We start from the raw sequence: 15,323 nt of genomic DNA, 5'->3' as shown, positions 1-15,323 counted from the left end.
ACCTCTTCTCGTTGTGCAGCGTTTTCTGCCACACTTTTTCCTTCCCACAGACTTCCCACTGAGGTGCCTTGATACAGCACTATTCGTTCAGAAATTTCTTTCTGTGTCTTACCCTCTTGCTTGAGGGTGTCAATAGTGGCCTTCTGGACAGCAGTCAGGTCGGCAGTCTTACCCATGATTGGGGTTTTGAGTGATGAACCAGGCTGGGAGTTTTAAAGGCCTCAGGAATCTTTTGCAGGTGTTTAGAGTTAACTCGTTGATTCAGATGATGAGGTTCATAGCTCGTTTAGAGACCCTTTTAATGATATGCTAATTTTGTGAGATAGGAATTTTGGGTTTTCATGAGCTGTATGCCAAAATCATCTGTATTAAGACAATAAAAGACCTGAAATATTTCAGTTAGTGTGCAATGAATCTAAAATATATGAATGTTAAATTTTCTTCATGACATTATGGAAAATAATGAACTTTATCACAATATGCTAATATTTTGAGAAGGACCTGTATATTGTGAATATTAATAATTTTAGAGTTTAGATATTTCCTGTGGAACATTGAGTGGCATTAGGACCCCGAGGCTGAAACGCTTCCTCCTCTGTCTCATTACCTATTTATCTGACAGTCTGTTCGGACTGTAAGTCAGAGAGAGGATGTGAGGAAATGATGGCCTGAATATTTCATTGCTGTGCGCCTTTGTTTGGGTGAAGTTCCCTTTTATTTTTACAGAAACAGGTCTGCTGAGATGTCTAACTACGGACGCTCATTGTTTGACGCATCATTTATGAAATAAGCCTGCGCCGGTTCCATTGTTACCGTTTCGTTTTTATCGCTTATATCAGTCAGTTTTGGGATCATTTCCTATATTTCTATCAACCCGGGATTCAACGTATAGCAGACTTTTAACAACCTCCACGGCTGCGGATAATTAAGAGGCACACGTGTGAGCGCAACGGCCTCTCCGCTCTCTGGATAAAAGTTTATTATTTCTGTTGGACAGCTAGAAATTGGGGGACACAACATGTCTCTGAGCAGAAGTGTCGAATTTGAGCACTTCGAGGAGCGAGAGAGGCTCCAACGGACTCCTAGGAACAACTCAGGCTCCGGGTCTCACTCCGGGTCCAAAGGCAACGGTCTCGTCCCCAGCCCGGCGCACAGCGCGCACTGCAGCTTCTACCGCACACGCACTCTGCAGTCTCTCACCTCCGAGAAAAAAGCCCGGAAAGTACGTTTTTATCGTAACGGGGACAAATATTTCAAAGGTTTGGTTTATGCCGTGTCCAGCGACCGGTTCCGGTCCCTGGATGCATTGCTGATGGAGCTGACGCGGTCCCTGTCTGACAACGTCAACCTTCCCCAGGGAGTCCGGACGTTGTACACGGTGGATGGGGGCAGGAAGATCACCAGCCTGGATGAGTTAGTGGAGGGTAAGGTCGATGGAGGAATAAACTGTGACAGTTCAGGACAGAAGATCGGTGTTATAATAGCCCCATTAAAAACTGATGTATAATTAGTCACATTAAAATGAATTTATGTTAGAATATCTTTTGTCCACTTTACATGGAAACTTAAAATTTGTAATTGAGGTGTTTTCTCCTTTTTAAAAGCACAGTACCTTGCAAAGTTATATACACCCTTTGAACATTTTCTCATTTTGTCACAGTACAGCCACAAACCCTAATGTTCTGTATTGGATTTCATGTGCAAGACCACAAAGTAGTGCATAACTGTGAACTGGATGAAAAAGGATCCATGGTTTCTAAAAAATTTTAGAAAAGTGTGGCATCTGTTTTACTCTAGCCGCAGCTTTTTCTATATATTAAAGGTTGTTGTCCTACTGGAAGCTGAACCTCTGTCCCAGTCTCAAGTCTTGCATGGCCTTTATCAGGTTTTCCTCCACGATAGTCCTGTATTTAGTTACGTTCATCTTTCCATCCATTCTAAACAGATTCTGAGTTCCTCCTGAAAAAAGCATCACCACAGCATTATGCTGCCTGCCACTACCTTGTTTCAGGCCTGGGTGGAGTGTTTAGTGTTAATTTTACACCACAAATAGCCTTTCGCATGTAGGAGCATGAAGTTTAATGTTAGTGTTATGTGGCCAGACCACGTTCTTCCACACATTTGCTGTATCCTCAGCATGGCTTTTGACAAACTTTTTAAACTGTAGGTGGATTCCTCGACGGTCTTTAATATTATTTAAGAGCGCTTCATGTATTGTTCGAAGTTTAGGGTTAAACAGTGTAGTTATAATTTATAACCTAACCTTGTTTTAAATTTTCAACAGAATCAACCCTGACCTGTCTGATTCGTTCTTTAGCTCTTTGGATGCTGTGTGTTCACAAACGTTCTCTAACAAACCAGTAAAGCCTTCACAGAGCTGCTGGATTTACATTGAGATTACATTACACACAGGTAGACTCTATTTACTAATTGACTTCTGAAGGCAATTGTTTGCACTGAATTGTATTGAGAGGTAGTTTTTTTATTTTTTATAAACTATTTTAAAAAACAAGTATGGTTTTTATACAACTTAAAAGTTATGCAATCCCAATTAAATACAATAAAGTAAGTGGTTTTAATGTAAGTAAACATGAAGTTCAAGGGGTATACTGATTTATCCCCTTATCTCTTCAGAGTATTTTACTGTAAATGGTGATTCCAAAGGAGAAACCACATATGCATCACTGTTGACATAACTGCCCTGACATGTGACCTAGTGCCACCCATCCACACAGACTCCTCCTTCGTGGGCTGTCAATGTGCACAACTGTCAACTGATCTCAACATGGATCACTACTCATTTAATTGAAGTATTAGCGAGCTTATTTGAGCGTGAAAGTGCTATGTGGACCACTTAGTGTATGTGTGTGTATTTGTGCGAGGATTTACTTGTTTAAAGGTTTTACATTGATCTTCTCCCAGGGGCTTCATTGCTCTAAAATTCTCCCATTGAGTATTCGTTTATCTACACATGAATAAATGTACTGTATATAGTTACATCATCAGGCTAAATCTATTTTGATTTGTCAGCAGACGCACTCTATGATTGATTAATAGTGCTGTCAAACCCTTGAGCTGTCCATCTGCACTAAAGCCAGCCTACAATCCATTTTAACAAAAAGGGTTACCGCTTGGTGACACCCCAGGATCCACTGACCTCTTACAGGAGTTATTCTTGTATAGTGGTTTATTTTTATTTCACCTCGTAAGTTATTTTTCTCCGGGTTGCACTCATTTCCTGTACCAGTTCCCCAGAGAAACCGGGGAGGATTTAGGCCAGCACATGATCTAAATTCTGAGATGACACTAATTTGTAAAGTAATTTTGGATGCCAGCAGCTCTTCTTCTAACTGAATCTTAACTTTTTTGCAGTTTTTATTTGTTTTATAGATTTGAATAATAAAAAGTACACCTCGCCCTTGTTTACTCAATCCCTGGGACACATTAGTGTGCAACCCAACACTCTGCTCCCATTGATTGTTGCCGGCCTGGACTTTTGTGTGCAAACTGAATCAAGCACCATTCCCATGTACGTCCCTATGACAGGACAGGATTACTAAATACAACTGCTGTGCTTGGAAGAAAAAATGCAACAGGAGGTATAACAGATACTGAGCTGGTTTTAGAGATGGTTTTGTACTTTTAAGGGGGGATATCTGATGGGGCTCATCATGTGAAATTCTAGTAGAACAGTCACAGTTTTGCCACCAAGTAGTCTTTATGGAAGGATATTAATACATGTGATGTATTAATATTTGTGAAATTCAATAATCGACATGTTTTATTACCAGGTTAGCACGTTAATCTATACCTATCAATTTAAAGCCCAACAAAACCCAACCTTGATGGAGAGATATTATTCATAGGGCAAATGTGTGCATGATTAGAAAACATGTTTAGCAATTATTATGAAATATAACGAGCACTGTTTTTGCTGTCCATGTGAACAAACGGGGGTGTTCTTGTGCTTGTTGGTTGTTTACAAAGCAAGTGACCAGCTTGAGCCATTTTTCTGCATTTGTTTGTAAGAGGGCCTTACTTGATCATCTTAAATCATCAATCACACAATGTACTCTGTACCATTAACATCAAGTATGGATTTTTTTTATATTGTTGAATTAAAACAAAGTTTACACAAATTAGTTTTTCTGTTGTAGTCCTGAGAAAAATGTTTGATTCGACAGGTCAGAGCTAAAAAATAAAAAATAAATGATTTTTGCCTATGTTTTAACTTGTTAGAATTGGGTGTGATTTAGTGAAAGGGAAGCTGTCAGTCAAGGCTCGTGTTTCTACTTAAATTTTTTTAGGGTTCTAAGCCGGGCAAAGGCCATGCAAGGCATGTAATAGTGTAGTGGATTAGCTGTCTGCCTCCTAACCTTCAGAGTCAGGGTCTGATCACACGTGTATCCATTGGTGTTTTTTTCTCACACAAGTATCAGGCGCAATGCTGCCTTTTAATCAAACACATTTTTTTATGAAACCCATTACATCTACGGACATTATAAACAATGCATATTATTGCAGATATAGACAGTTAACTGAGAATATTTTGGAAATTTTTAATGAAGCAGCCCTGGTAATTTTTTGATGAAATATGGATTCTGCAGAAAGCTCGCTGTCTGCCGCTCACGGGAAAAAAACAGCGCCCCCAAAATTATGCTAGTTGTGGGGGCTGTCATGGTTGACACGCCTCTTCAACATTGCGTGGCGGTCGGGGACAGTGCCTTTGGATTGGCAGACTGGGGTGGTGGTCCCCCTACATAAGAAGGGTGACCGGAGGGTGTGTTCCAACTACAGGGAGATCATGCTCCTCAGCCTCCCTGGTAAGGCCTACGCCAGGGTATTGGAGAGGAGAGTCCGGCCGATAGTCGAACCTCGGCTTCAGGAGGAGCAGTGTTGTTTTCGTCCCGGCTGTGGAACACTGGACCAGCTCTATACCCTCTACAGGGTACTCGAGGGTTCATGGGAGTTTGCCCAACCGGTCCACATGTGTTTTGTGGACCTGGAGAAAGCATTCGACTGTGTCCCTCGTGATACCTTGTTGGGGGTGCTCCAGGAGTATGGAATTGGGGGCCCTTTACTAGGGGCCATCCAGTCTCTGTACAAGTGGAGCAGGAGTTTGGTTCGCAATGCCGGCACTAAGTCGGACCTGTTCTCGGTGCATGTTGGACTCCGGCAGGGCTGCCCTTTGTCACCGGTCCTGTTCATAACTTTTATGGACAGAATTTCTAGGCGCAGCCAAGGGCCGGAGGGGGTCTGGTTTGGGGACCAGAGGATTTCATCTCTTCTTTTTGCAGCTGATGTGGCCCTGTTGGCCCCCTCTAGCCAAGACCTACAGCACGCACTGGGGCGGTTCGCAGCCAAGTGTGAAGCGGCAGGGGTGAAAATCAGCTCCTCCAAGTCCGAGGCCATGGTTCTCGACTGGAAAAGGGTGGCTTGTCCTCTTCAGGTTGGAGGGGAGTTCCTGCCTCAAGTGGAGAAGTTTAAGTATCTCGGGGTCTTGTTCACGAGTGAGGGAAGAATGGTGCGGGAGATCGACAGACGGATCGGTGCAGCTGCTCAGTAATTGGGGCGCTGTGCCGGTCCGTTGTGGTGAAGAGAGAGCTGAGCCGAAAAGCGAAGCTCTCGATTTACCGGTCGGTCTACGTTCCTACCCTCACCTATGGCCATGAACTTTGGGTCATGACCGAAAGAACGAGATCCCGGATACAAGCGGCTGAAATGAGCTTCCTCCATAGGGTGGCCGGGCACTCCCTTAGAGACAGGGTGAGGAGCTCGGCTATCCGGGAGGGGCTCGGAGTAGAGCCGCTGCTCCTCCACATCGAGAGGAGGCAGTTGAGGTGGCTCGGGCATCTATACCGGATGCCTCCCTCGGGAGGTGTTCCAGGCACGTCCCACCAGGAGGTTTCCCAGGGGACGGCCCAGGACACGCTGGAGGGACTATGTCTCTCGGCTGGCCTGGGAACGCCTTGGGCTCCCCCCGGAGGAGCTGGAGGAGGTGTCTGGGGAGAGGGACGTCTGGGCGTCTCTGCTGAGTCTGCTGCCCCCGCGACCCGGTCCCGGATACAGCGGAAGATGACGAGTACGAGTGTTCAGAACCACTATCTCCGGTCGGTATTTTGGTTCGGGGTTCGATAACAGTTGTAACCTCTCTGTTTTATTTGTGTTGTTTTCTGATACAAGTAGCAGAACCGTTCTTCCTCCATAGCTGCTAATATCCCTTAAGGGCCTTTCAGTCAGGGTGCGGTTTGCGCTGTGCTTGCCGCTGGGTTTAGTGCATTTGCGCTGTGTGCCGCTAAGCCTGTGAGGTCTGAATGCTTCTGCAACCAAGATCTGACCTGACCCTTTGGAAAATGTGGTCATGTGGGTGTGTGATGTGGTAGTCTGGAATGGGCGGGCAGGGGGCGGAGTTGCTGGGAGGGGCTTGGAACCCAATCATAACTGCTTGCAGTTCTAGTTTTTTTTTTTTTTTTTGTATTCTCAGTTGCATTTTAGGATTGAATGCAGAGAAACAAAGATTTTTGCCTCTTTCAGAAATTTTAATTCAGAGATTCAGATTTTTTTTTTAAAGTACAGTTCATTTATTTCAGTAACTTGGCTCATTAAATGAAACATTATATAGATTAACTTCACACAAACTAATGTTTTCAAGCCTTTATTTCTGTTAATTATGAGGATTGTCTGCTTACAGCTAATAAAAATACAGCATTTAAGATTAGAATATTACATCACACCAATAAAAAAAAAACCTTTGACACAGAAATGTGGGCTTTTTGAAATGTATGTTTTATACCTGCTTCGAGGTTATTTTAAAAAAATACTCTTAACCTGGCAAGTAATACTCATTGGAACACATATTCTAATTTATTGAATATGTCTGTATTTTCAGTTTGTAAGGAAGGGATATGATTGCAACCTGTTTTTATTTAGTTTGACTGATTTAAAGCAGAAACGCTGAAACTTTAAAGGGACAAAAATGATTTGGGTCATGTTCTTATTTGAGAGATGTGCTGACAAATATGTTATGGAGTCATAACACCATGGCTCTGGTTTTGGATTAGTGACGACAGTGTGAGACCACAAGAGTTAAAATTGCTGGATTAGTTAGACCACCTTGTAAATGTTGACCTCATCTGTGGTCCACATGAGGACAACAGCCAGTGGCGGATGGCTCAGGCTGCTGTCACATTCACTGGGTGACTTCAGGGAATAGACTTGTCAGGAGGCACCATCACAGGGCTTTTTGTTACTCTGTCAGATAAATGATAGGCCATTTTATGCTATGTGTTTGTGTACAGCCACGACTCTGTCCCTTTTGGCTGTGTGGCCTGTATTTTAATTAGACTTTGGTTAATTGCAGCTATAAAAAACCTGGTACAACGAAAAGAGCCGTCTCATTTGGTTTGTCCCGACACGCTCATTTTTGTATCCATTAAAGATGTGAAGAGTATGTATACATCTGAAAAATGTAGTCAGCATGAGCATGATTATTGGATAAGATACTATCTGAATAAAATCTGTAGATCATAATATAAGAATGAATTGTATGCAAAATAAAACATTGTAATGTTCCTCATAAGCGTGGAATGAACTTAGATTTGTAAGGAATGTAGTGTAACTTTGCCTCGTGGTGAATCACAATGGAGAGAATTCAGATCCGTCACTCAGGCTTCTTAACAATTGTTGGATGTGTTTATTTGGTGACCAAGGCCCTGTACTTGTCGCATAGCTTTGTTCTTGAGAGGAATTTTTTGTGTTAATGTGTTCAGATGCTGGAAGAAGGCCAATGCAGCAGCTCAGCAGCTGAGAGTGAGAGAGGACAATGTTACCCTCCCTCTCAGTGTGCTGGGTTGTTTCAGCTGGGGATGAAAAGTTAATGTTGTTCATCTGAGCTTGGGTTGATGGGTCACATGACTGATTAATACGGGGTTTCTATTTCTTTGCAAATTTCAGGCCTTAAAGTCATTTTGCTTTCAGGTTTGGTGACATAATTGATTTTTTTTTTTGTGTTAAACTTTGGACACACAGCAGCAAGTAGAGAAAGTAAAAGGAAAAAAGAGCATAAGCAGCCTAAAAGATTTTCATTGAAGTCTCATTCAATATATCTCATTAAAATATATTGAGGAACTTCTGCTAAAACAATTCGGATTGGATAGGACGCTCTCGTGTTTTGATGTAGTTCCTGAGTTAAATTCATTCAAGTCCAAACTGGGCTGTGAAACACCGAGTTAGATGACCTTGAAATGATCTCTGGGCATCAAATTAAATTATAGAAACTGTTTCTGAAGTTACTTGGTGTGACCCTTTTAAGTTTTTTATTACTAGCAATATTTAAATTGTAAATCTCTGTCACACGTATTTAATTTAATGGTGCAGGGCAACAGTTCAAGGTATCTTAAAGCTATCATAACAAATGCATTTAACAGTTTTAGCATACTGTATCCACAATCAGGAAGAAGATAAGGTCTCAAAATATTCACACATTAAAATTATGCATTTATGTGCCAGTTCACCCCAGGTAATGTTAATCCAGCCTACTTTTTAAGTCTAATAAATGTTTTGAAATGCAAAAAAATATATATGTGAAAAGGCAGGATATCTGAAAAACAGTATCCAAAATGGATTTATTTGTAGTGTACTACATCAATATTAAGGCATAAGATTGGCTCTCTAAACAATGATATTGCTAAAAACACTTATAAGCGGTAACACTAATGTGTATGTATAGCATTGACAAAGGTTAGTCCAGTTTTCACTGGGTCTAAAAAATTATTTAAATACAATAAATTAAGACCTCTCATCTCACTTGGATTAAGCAGCTATAGTAAATTGACAGCTAGATGCATCTGCAGTATTTTAGAAGGTTTGCTTTTGTTAAACACAAAATGCATTGAACTACTTTAGCCTTTTTGAATAATTTGGCAAACCTAACTTCGAATTCAAAAACCTAAGCTAATTAGCTTGGGAATACTTGGCAGTAATTTTACACTGTGGCATTCAAATTAAACTCCACCACAAGGCCGTTAGACCTTTTATATTTATCATTTTAGAGGCAGTTTAAAACTGGGGCTGCATGGTGGCACTGCTGTTAGCATAGTTACCTCGCTGCAAAGGTCATGGGTTGGAATACCAATCTGAGGTCTTTCTGCATGGAGTTTGCATGTTCTCATGCACAGGTGGGTTCTCACCTGGAACTATTAGCTATTCCCACAGTCCAAAACAGTCATGATGGGTTGATTAGTCTCAGTAAATGGGTTGGCCCATGTGTCTCTATGTTACTCTGTGATGGACTCGTCTCTGCATGGGCTGGCAGGTATAAATGAAGGATGGATATTATTTTAAAAGTACTTTTGTAGCCTGCATATCTTATTGCTTCAATTATTGCTTCAGAACAATCCTGACAAAGCTGACATCACTCACCTTCCCAGAGTTCTTCTGAAGTCATGGAAAAGGGACACAACTGCTACATGGTTATATAGTCGAATTGTAAATTTTGGGTCAAAAAACATTTAGGTATTCTAGGACTGAAAACCTTGACAATGGCAGGGACATACTCTGCATTATGCCCGAGTCTAAAGATTAACATTTGGCTAAAAGCATAATTAAAACCCACTGAATTTGACTAAAGTACAACTCATTTGAGCCAGGCTGTCATGATTTGTAGGTGTTTGGGTTTGGTTTCAGATTATTATTTATGCTCTCTAGATGGTTCGTTTTAATTCATTAGATTGTGGCTCTTACGTATTGTATTTCTGTTTATTGTGCATTTTAGTTCTGTTACTTCTGTAAGATTTGCCCTTTGGTTTTATTTTGTCGTTGTATCTCTGTTCAGCTCATTCATGTTAATTTGTTTCTTCTCTTCCACAGTCATTTTATAATCAACTTCATTCAGCACAGCTGTGTCATGCCTATCCAGCCTCCCTGTCATACCTATGTTCTCCGCTATATATACTCTTCTGTTCTGGTTGCTTCCCGTTGGATAATCATGCTTTCCTTCATGTCTAGACTGCTATACTCAAGCCAAGTTTGTTCATGACTGCTCATGTCAACTCATACCAAGCTGTAAATGTTGGCTTTCGTTCTATAACATCCTTTCTACTCACCGTAATGCTTCTGCCTACCTGTTCTACTCCATGAGCCAATCTTTGACACAAACAAAATTGTAAGGATTATGATTATTGATTAATTAATATTTATCAATTATCATAATTAAAAATCATAATTCAGGAAAATAATTTCTTAACCAAAACTTATTACTTACAAATAGAAAGCAGAGATGTCTTCTGGTGTTGTGGTTATGGGCAATTAGTTATTACAATTAGTTATTCATCACTAATAATTGATAATTTATTAACCAAAACCACCAACTGTCACTGTTTATTGAACCACTTCACCAAAGGTGGGGGAACTTCGACCTTGTTTTGACAGATAAATCACTCTTACACAAAATAAACACAAACGCTTCTCTTAATTATATATATGAAGATTTATTGAAGCCAAATAATTCTGATATACCATTATTCTGGTCCAAAACCATCACCTAACTAACAAGCACTATTCTACACAAAGCGGATAAAAATGACTACCTAACAATAATAGTAAAAGAAAAATATATGCGCATTTAGTGTCAATGAAGATCAAACCAGTAGTTTTATGGACAAAATGTGCAATTTGGGTTAAATGGAAAGAGAAGTCCTCCTGGCGTCCCGATGTCTCGATTGCAGCGATCAGCTGATAAAACGGTGGAGCCACGCCCCTTTAGCTGTACAGCTGATCGCCCCAAATCTCGAACAGAGTCATAAAACTCTGAGGCAGGAACTCAGTGGAAAAACTCCAGTAATAAAACTGGAACAAAGGAGTGGTCAGGCGAGGCCCAGACCGCAGTTGCTTTGATTGAAAACTATAAAAGTCCAACTTCTAACTCCTGGCTGATTTGGGATCACCCGGACAAAAATTGAACACGCACCTTGCTGATCGCATCTGCGCTGCACGATTGAGCAGCGCTTGCACAGCAAATCAAAACAGCTCAGCATAAAACACTTCAATCAGGATTGCATGCAACATGTTGATACCTTGGATTAACTACTGGTGATTCTAAATCACCTCATCCTGCCCAGACTTCTAAATGCACCTATACGATTTAATATAAAAAGAACGAGATTACTTTGATGTTGATTTCTTCTCTCCACCGGTTGAGGATGGGTCAGGTCTGAAGAAAAACGAGGGGGGGGGATCACGCGTCCATGATAAAAAAAAACGGTAAACTTCTCATCCATCCAGGAGGGGAAAATAGGAAGAACGTTTAGTCGACTGAATCAACAAGGAGGAAACTCATCTCCTTGGAAATAAAACCTCTGGGTTTTCACCTGCGCCGGGTGTTGGCTTAGTCACCGATCAGTATATGAATCTTCTGACCTTCTTGTATCAGACAGATTTCCAGCTTTCAAGCTCTTCCAGATATGCGCCTCCGTTGCGTCGTCCCGTGAGACACGCTGGAAAGGGCAACGAAGGTTTGTTTTCCGCAGGTTTTATAATCCCGGGTGATGTCAGAGCTGCGATGTCTGTTGAGCTGCGCATGTTCAACTGTGCGACCAAAATGGATGACTCCAATAAGATGATAAAACATTTTAAGATCCAACAACATATTTAAAACAGTGACAAAATTACTTTGGTGTATTGGATTTGCTTCCATGACGTAATACACATTTTGTAATATTGTATGGTAATATGTACACTTATCTGTGAAATCCATGCATTGATTGTGTCAAATGAACCTTTTTTTATTTCCACAGGTGAGAGCTATGTTTGCGCCTCCAATGAAACATTTAGACGTGTAGACTACACCAAGAACATCAATCCCAACTGGTCAGTAGGCTGCAAGACTGGTACATCACGCTCCCTCACCTCTCTAAACCAGTTAAGGTGTGAACTGCAGCAGGAATCCAAGGAGTTCATCAAACCCAAACTTGTCACAGTGATTCGAAGTGGTGTCAAACCTCGCAAAGCAGTTCGGATACTGCTCAATAAGAAAACTGCACACTCCTTCGAACAGGTGCTCACGGATATTACTGATGCCATCAAGTTGGATTCAGGAGCCGTGAGGAAACTTTACACTTTGGAAGGCAAGCAGGTATGTCACCATTAAATGCTTTCCTCCTCTGTGGTTAATATCTGCTTCTGTAGCAACTGTTACAGATATGCTTAAAAATCTAGACTGTAATTACATCTCAGTGAATTACATTATCATCAAATAATGTTGTACAAGTTCAAAAAGTAAAACTAATACTCATTATACCGGGATAATATATTTTATGTATTTGCTTCTGGTAATCTTGATGATTATGTCTTTTAGCCAATGAAAATCCAAGATTCAGTTTCTCAGAAAATTAGAACATCCACTGGGGTTTACCCCAGTGGATGAGAGGGTTGTATCCCTGCGCCTTCGGGTTGGGGAGAGGTCTCTGACTATCATTTCAGCCTACGGGCCGAGTGGTAGTGCAGAGTACCCTGCCTTCTTGGCGTCCCTGTCGGGGGTGCTGGATAGTGCCCCTCCCGGGGACTCCATTATTCTGCTGGGGGACTTCAACGCCCACGTGGGGAACGACAGTGACACCTGGAGAGGCGTGATCGGGAGGAATGGCCTCCCCAATCTGAATCCGAGTGGTGTTTTGTTATTGGACTTCTGCGCTAGTCACGGATTGTCCATAACGAACACCATGTTCAAACATAAGGGTGTCCATCAGTGCACTTGGCACCAGGACACCCTAGGCAGGAGGTCGATGATCGACTTTGTTGTCGTATCATCAGACCTTCGGCCGCATGTTTTGGACACTCGGGTGAAGAGAGGGGCTGAGCTGTCCACTGATCATCACCTGGTGGTGAGTTGGATCCGCTGGAGGAGGAGAAAGCCGGACAGACTCGGCAGGCCCAAGCGCATAGTGAGGGTCTGCTGGGAACGCCTGGCGGAGCCCTCGGCCAGGGATGTATTCAACTCCCACCTCCGGGAGAGCTTCGACCAGATCCCGGGGGATGTTGGAGACATAGACTCAGAGTGGACCATGTTCTCTGCATCTATTGTCGATGCTGCTGCCCATAGCTGCGGCCGTAAGGTCTGCGGTGCCTGTCGTGGCGGCAATCCCAGAACCCGGTGGTGGACACCGGCAGTAAGGGATGCTGTTAAGCTGAAGAAGGAGTCCTATCGGCTGTGGTTGGCTTGTGGGACTCCTGAGGCGGCTGACGGGTACCGTGAGGCCAAGCGTGCTGCGGCCCGGGCTGTGGCAGAGGCAAAAACTCGGGCCTGGGAAGAGTTCGGTGAGGCCATGGAGAAGGACTACCGGTTGGCCTCGAAGCCATTCTGGCAAACCGTCCGACGCCTCGGGAGGGGGAAGCAGTGCTCTGCCAACACTGTTTATAGTGGGGGCGGGAGACTGCTGACCTCGACTGAGGACATTATCGGGCGGTGGAAGGAGTACTTCGAGGATCTCCTCAATCCTGCCATCATGCATTCCGTGGTGGAAACAGAGGCTGGGGACTCGGGGTTGGACTCTTTCATCACCCAGGCTGAAGTCACCGAGGTGGTTAAAGAGCTCCGCGGTGGCAAGGCTTCGGGGGTGGATGAGATCCGCCCTGAGTACCTCAAGTCTCTGGATGTTGTAGGGCTGTCATGGTTGACACGCCTCTTCAACATTGCGTGGCGGTCGGGGACAGTGCCTCTGGACTGGCAGACTGGGGTGGTGGTCCCCCTTTATAAGAAGGGAGACCGGAGGGTGTGTTCCAACTACAGGGGGATCACACTCCTCAGCCTCCCTGGTAAGGCCTACGCCAGGGTATTGGAGAGGAGAGTCCGACCGATAGTCGAACCTCGGCTTCAGGAGGAGCAGTGTGGTTTTCGTCCCAGCCGTGGAACACTGGACCAGCTCTATACCCTCTACAGTGTGCTCGAGGGTTCATTGGAGTTTGCCCAACCGGTTCACATGTGTTTTGTGGACCTGGAGAAGGCATTCGACTGTGTCCCTCGTGATGCCCTGTGGGGGGTGCTCCAGGAGTATGGAATCGGGGGCCCTTTATTAGGGGCCATCCGGTCCCTGTACGAGCGGAGCAGGAGTTTGGTCCGCATTGCCGGCACTAAGTCGGACCTGTTCCCAGTGCATGTTGGACTCCGGCAGGGCTGCCCTTTGTCGCCGGTCCTGTTCATAACTTTTATGGACAGGATTTCTAGACGCAGCCAAGGGCCGGAGGGGGTCTGGTTTGGGGACCAGTGGATTTCGTCTCTTCTTTTTGCGGATGACGTGGTCCTGCTGGCCCCCTCTAGCCAAGACCTACAGCATGCGCTGTGGCGGTTCGCAGCCGAGTGTGAAGCGGCTGGGATGAAGATCAGCTCCTCCAAGTCTGAGGCCATGGTACTCGACCGGAAAAGGGTGGCTTGTCCTCTTCAGGTTGGAGGGGAGTTCCTGCCTCAAGTGGAGGAGTTTAAGTATCTCGGGGTCTTGTTCACGAGTGAGGGAAGAATGGAGCGGGAGATCGACAGACGGATCGGTGCAGCTGCCACAGTAATGGGGGCGCTGTGCCGGTCCATTGTGGTGAAGAGAGAGCTGAGCCGAAAAGCAAAGCTCTCAATTTACTGGTCGGTCTACGTTCCTACCCTCACCTATGGCCATGAACTTTGGGTCCTGACCGAAAGAACGAGATCACGGATACAAGCGGCTGAAATGAGCTTCCTCCGTAGGGTGGCCGGGCACTCCCTTAGAGATAGGGTGAGGAGCTCGGCCATCCGGGAGGGGCTCGGAGTAGAGCCGCTGCTCCTCCACATCGAGAGGAGCCAGTTGAGGTGGCTCGGGCATCTATACCGGATGCCTCCTGGACGCCTTCCTCGGGAGGTGTTCCAGGCACGTCCCACCGGGAGGAGGCCCAGGGGACGGCCCAGGACACGCTGGAGGGACTATGTCTCTCGGCTGGCCTGGGAACGCCTTGGGCTCCCCCTGGAGGAACTGGAGGAGGTGTCTGGAGAGAGGGACGTCTGGGCGTCTCTGCTGAGTCTGCTGCCCCCGCGACCCGGTCCTGGATAAGCGGAAGACGACGAACGAACTTAAGACCAGTTCACCAAATAAAAGGATTCTTGATACAGAAATCTCAGCCTACTGACAAGCATGTCTATGCACTGTACAGTGTTGGAACTCAATACTTGATTGGGACTTTGTTTGCATGGTATCATTGCATGGAGGCAATAAGCCTGTGGTTCTGTTGAATTGTTAAGGAAGCCAAGGTTGCTCTAATAGTGAGCTTCAATGTGTCTGCATTGCTACCTCTGGTATCTACAATCTTTT

General features: G+C 44.2%; 1 protein-coding gene across 4 annotated transcripts in view; it reads left to right on the top strand.

The window, feature by feature from the left end:
- Nucleotides 1-620: 620 nt before the first annotated feature.
- dclk2a (doublecortin-like kinase 2a) overlaps nucleotides 621-15,323 on the top strand; it is a 45,584-nt gene continuing 30,881 nt past the window's right edge. For 2 of the 4 annotated variants that reach the window (XR_007038326.1, XM_047365679.1), the window contains exons 1-2: nucleotides 621-1,424; nucleotides 11,793-12,130. Coding sequence is in view for 3 of the 4 variants with exons in the window: in XM_047365679.1 (XP_047221635.1) it covers nucleotides 1,019-1,424; nucleotides 11,793-12,130 (744 nt within the window). In the remaining variant the exon portion in view is untranslated. The remainder of the gene's footprint in view (nucleotides 1,425-11,792; nucleotides 12,131-15,323) is intronic. The other 2 variants (XM_047365678.1, XM_047365677.1) reach the window with 1 other exon arrangement.

Source organism: Girardinichthys multiradiatus, chromosome 5 (genome assembly GCF_021462225.1).
Source record: "Girardinichthys multiradiatus isolate DD_20200921_A chromosome 5, DD_fGirMul_XY1, whole genome shotgun sequence".
Taxonomy (NCBI): Eukaryota; Metazoa; Chordata; class Actinopteri; order Cyprinodontiformes; family Goodeidae; genus Girardinichthys; species Girardinichthys multiradiatus.
The sequence above is the reverse complement of the archived record's forward strand: the minus strand, read 5'-3'. Positions and strand labels throughout refer to the sequence as shown.